This window comes from Hippocampus comes, unplaced genomic scaffold (genome assembly GCF_001891065.2).
Source record: "Hippocampus comes isolate QL1 unplaced genomic scaffold, H_comes_QL1_v1.1 scaffold291, whole genome shotgun sequence".
NCBI classification, from domain to species: domain Eukaryota; kingdom Metazoa; phylum Chordata; class Actinopteri; order Syngnathiformes; family Syngnathidae; genus Hippocampus; species Hippocampus comes.
In genome coordinates this window covers 108,231-112,567 of record NW_017805740.1, presented here as the reverse complement: position 1 = coordinate 112,567, position 4,337 = coordinate 108,231, and the positions used below count along the sequence as shown (strand labels likewise).

At 39.3% G+C, this 4,337-nt stretch overlaps 1 protein-coding gene across 5 annotated transcripts in view; it reads right to left on the bottom strand.

The window, feature by feature from the left end:
* bcas3 (BCAS3 microtubule associated cell migration factor) overlaps positions 1–4,337 on the bottom strand; it is a 342,517-nt gene that overhangs the window by 236,636 nt on the left and 101,544 nt on the right. For all 5 annotated transcript variants that reach the window (XM_019883291.1, XM_019883294.1, XM_019883295.1 and 2 more), the window contains exon 14: positions 1,307–1,401. In XM_019883291.1, coding sequence (XP_019738850.1) covers positions 1,307–1,401 — 95 coding nt within the window. The remainder of the gene's footprint in view (positions 1–1,306; positions 1,402–4,337) is intronic.

Genomic DNA, 4,337 nt, shown 5'->3' with positions numbered 1-4,337 from the left:
GTATACATTTTTTAAAACATATATTGTGGCAGTCATAAGGAGCACACACGATTGACTGTAAACACGTCTTTATTCCACGACTGCCAACAAGTGGATCTATTCTGAACAAGGACAGAATAGTGTCCGCCATAATATTTATTAAAAGAAAAATAAATAAAAGTCCGCGAGAGAGAAGCCCGACCCGACCCGAACCTGTTTTACTTCCGCATTCCTGTCGTTTTGGTCCGCAGCAGACACTGCACGTGTGACCGCAAGTGGAGCTGCTCCGACGCTGCGTCGGAGCTGTCATGCTCAGCGGCTTTGCACGTGTGACCGCTCCACAAAATTTGCTCCGGTGTAAAATATATCGCAACAAAATATTTTGGTGCAGCGTCGGACCAAATGTGTGCCGTGTGAACAGGGCTTATGTGTGCCCTGTTATTTGCTGGGAAACAGTTCAGGGTGTATCCTGCCAACTGCCCGAAGAAAGCTGGGATAGGCTCTTCATCTTCAATATCATATCAGATGAGACACCCAAAATTTTAAGTCAATCTGATTACATCTGTATGAGGGGTTTATTCAACTATGTCCTCTTTCATGAACTAAAATGTGGCCAAGTTTGCAAGTAAATTCAAAATAACAGATTTGCTGTTTATTGTAAGGCTCCAAGTTAATTTTGAGTTGGTCTAAGGCTGTTATATATGCTTCAGAATTTTCATAGATGAAAGTGAAACATACAATTGGGGCTGCTTCCCCAGTCATTTGTCCCTACAAATGACTAGAGAAGCAGCCCCAATTGTATGTGGGAGTGGGAGATGGGCGGGGGCAAAAAGTAGTGCGCGATCAAAGTTTTGGTTGCCTGAACACAAACTCTTTGCCATCATTTTTTTTCAGTGAGTTGGATAAAATATCAAAAAAATGGCGATAATCAAGGTGCTGAGAACGACCATTTTAACAAAAACACCTTATTCTGACATTTTTGCCGCACACAACTGTTTAATTGGCCTAGTTTTTGTAAACAAAAGACTTACAATTGGATCATGTTTACATATCAACTTCAGCCATGCCACAACTGGATTTATTGTATGAAACGTTTACTGGAACAAAGTGTTGTGTAATTCAAAATTGATGGCCTCTGAAAACAAATCACATAAGACAAAGACAGAATGGCAAATGTGCTCAAGCATGCAATAAAATTCACGTAAAATATTTATAGAAGACAGAGCAATGGGATGAGAACAAGGAAGCTCTGGGTGAATGATGGAGATTATGTCTGCTTGATTGTGTCACAATGTCACAGCTCAGTTAGCAAAGACAGGGGCCTTACCTGAGAGAGCCACTCCTCATCATCCTGCCCAATGTGATCAGATGAAAGGCTGTCTGATGACTCATGATGCTTGCTTTGGCTCCCTGGGTACATCCCTGAAATAATCAATTTGTATTTAGTCTTCAATTTGAAAAGAACCATTATAGGGAAAATAATGCTAAATTGGTGTGTGGACAGAATAGACATTTCAATGCTATACTGAACAAATATATGCAAAAAAAAAAAAAAAACAACAAAAATAAAAACTTTGCAAGGATTGCGAGATAATGGAAACCTTTTTTTTTCTGCAAAGGGGATGCATTTTTTTAAATGCACGTTTATGTACTTTGGTGTCAGTTTGGTGACTGTAGGCTCTAATACGCTCGCTTCAGATGTCTTTCACTTATTTGGAAACTGTATTTAAGATCAAGAACAGATTTAATTGTGTTTCATACCAATTTCAAAATAAAATTCAATTCAACTCGCCAATGGGTGACAACGCTCCATCTTTGTTGTTGATATCTCACAATCTTTGCGAGGGAATGCAGTTGTTTTTTTTTTCCATGTCACCATAGGAGCTACGTACTAGAATGAATGATTCAATTGTTCGTCATTTTACTGAATATGCTCATTGTACTGTTATTTTATTTCTAATGCTTAGCCAAAAAATATGGTCAAACTACAGAAAATAATCAGATTAAAGGTACAGTGTGTAGAATTTAGTGCCATCTAATGGTGAACTGTGCGATTAGCTAGCAACTATGTTGCTTTTTTATGTAAAAAAAAAAAAAGATACATTTTACATACTGGTACGTATAAAATATAGTCATACTATGGTTTGTTCTTGTTCTGGATTTTGAACAACTTATTGAATGTATTCAAGAAATGCAGTATATATAATGAATGAGTCATTTGACATAAAAAGTAGAAAGAACAATTATATATATATATATACAAACCGAAAGGTGTATCAATAGATAAGTATAGTACACAAAGGGTAAAAGTATTTGATGAAATGTAGATTTCTTCCTTTCCTTTGGTATTGGAAATGATCAATATACATTATTGCACAACAAGGGGTAGGACTAGATAAGTTGTATACTTCTCCCTACTCCTTTGAACATATAACTGAGATGATGTTTGTATTACTTACTTTTATTTTCCTTTCATAATTTTTGTTTGCATTTTGTCATCTGTTATTGTATGTTTTATATATGTTCAATAAACAAACAAACAAACAAACTAGTTCAGGGTGTACCCTGCCTACTGCCCAAAGACAGCTGGGATAGACTCTGGCACAGCTGCGACTCTTCCATCCATCCATCCATCCATCCATCCATCCATCCATCCATCCATCCATCCATCCATCCATTTTCCAATCCGCTTTATCCTCACAAGGGTCGCAGGACATGCTGGAGCCCATCCCAGTCATCTTCCGGCAGTAGGCGGGGGACACCCTGAACCGGTTGCCAGCCAATCGCAGAGCACACAGAGACGAACAACCATCTGGGCGCACCCTCACACCTCGGGACAATATAGAGTGTTAGCCTGCCATGCATGCTTTCGGAATGTGGGAGGAAACCGGAGGACCCGGAGAAAACCCACGTAGGCACAGAGAGAACATGCCAACTCCACACAGGAAGGTCGGAGCCGGGATCGATTCCACGACCTCTGCCCTGTGAGGTTGACGCACTAACCACTGGACCGCCAGTATTGTGTTCCAAATAACTCAATTATGGTTTCATCCATCACACAATCGTGTTCCAAAAGCACTGTGGAACATCCAAACTTCAAACACAGCAATGTTTTTTGTTTTGTTTTGCTTTGTGTTTTTTTTTTTTTGGGGGGGGGTGACTATCGCACTCTCTAATGACATCCATTTTTGTTCATGTTTTATTGATCATACAGAAAGCTTGTCAACAACATCTCTAATATCGTCACATAATTGGACTCTCGCTTGGCTGACTCCTGATCCAAGTCAACACCAGGAGAATTCAATGGGCTCAGGGGTTCAAAAAAACAAATTTGGTGTGTTGCTAGATTAGTAGATTAGGCCTCTTTGGCACGTAAGTAGATACAGTAGGTGATTTGAGCTAGGCAGTTGTGTTGTTGTTATCATTGTCCAAGCTCTGCATCTTCCTATCTGCACCCTTGCACACTTAGCAGTAGAAACCAAGTAAGACCATTGTGTCACACATTGAAAGACACCAAAACATTGTTTAGATTAGCTTTGCACCTGCATGCGTCTGGCTGAGGCAGTATAAGAATATGGAACATTTTAAATAAGACAGACTGTCTTCCACATCTGGCATAAAATGGCACCACAGCAGTGTCTTGATCTTTCTGGCATCCATTCAGTAGTTCAAGTGAGAATATAAAGTCTCTTGGTAGTTATTGTTAGTATCGCCAGAATTAAAAAAATAAAAGGACTTGTGAAAGTTCTTCGGGAACTTTTCAGTGGTATTAGTTTAAGGTTTTAGTTATGACTTTGATGAAGATCAGATCACATTTGCCCACAAATTTATGCATACCGTATTTTCAAAGGGTTCAAAACTTTCTCCTGACAAAATTTCCTGAAACAAAATTGACTGACTCCCAACTACTGTCTGCATACATAGTTCCTACAATTCTCTATCCTCCTCTCTGACCCAAGGGAACAATTGTTGTTCTCTTTTTAATTATTGATGTTATGAAGTAGCCAGATCCAGTTTCCTGTGTGTGCATGTGTGGATGTGGTCATCCCCATGGAGCAGGCAAAGAGACAATCCTATGTGTGTTTGTCGGTGAGCATGTTGTGTTTTGTCGGTGAGCATGTGTGTTTGTAAGTAGTCAGGGGCCAGACTGACCCAGTCTGTAAAATATCTCTCAGTGGATTGCAGCTAAACTGCCCACTTGTCCGAATGTTTTTATAACACCCATTACATGTTCCTAAGAGTCAGAACATTTTTTGAGTGCCACATGATTGATCATACTTAGGATGTAAGACTGGATGTTACAAAGCTTGAAAGAGACAAAGAATGGTGGGGGGAAACGATATATATATATATATATA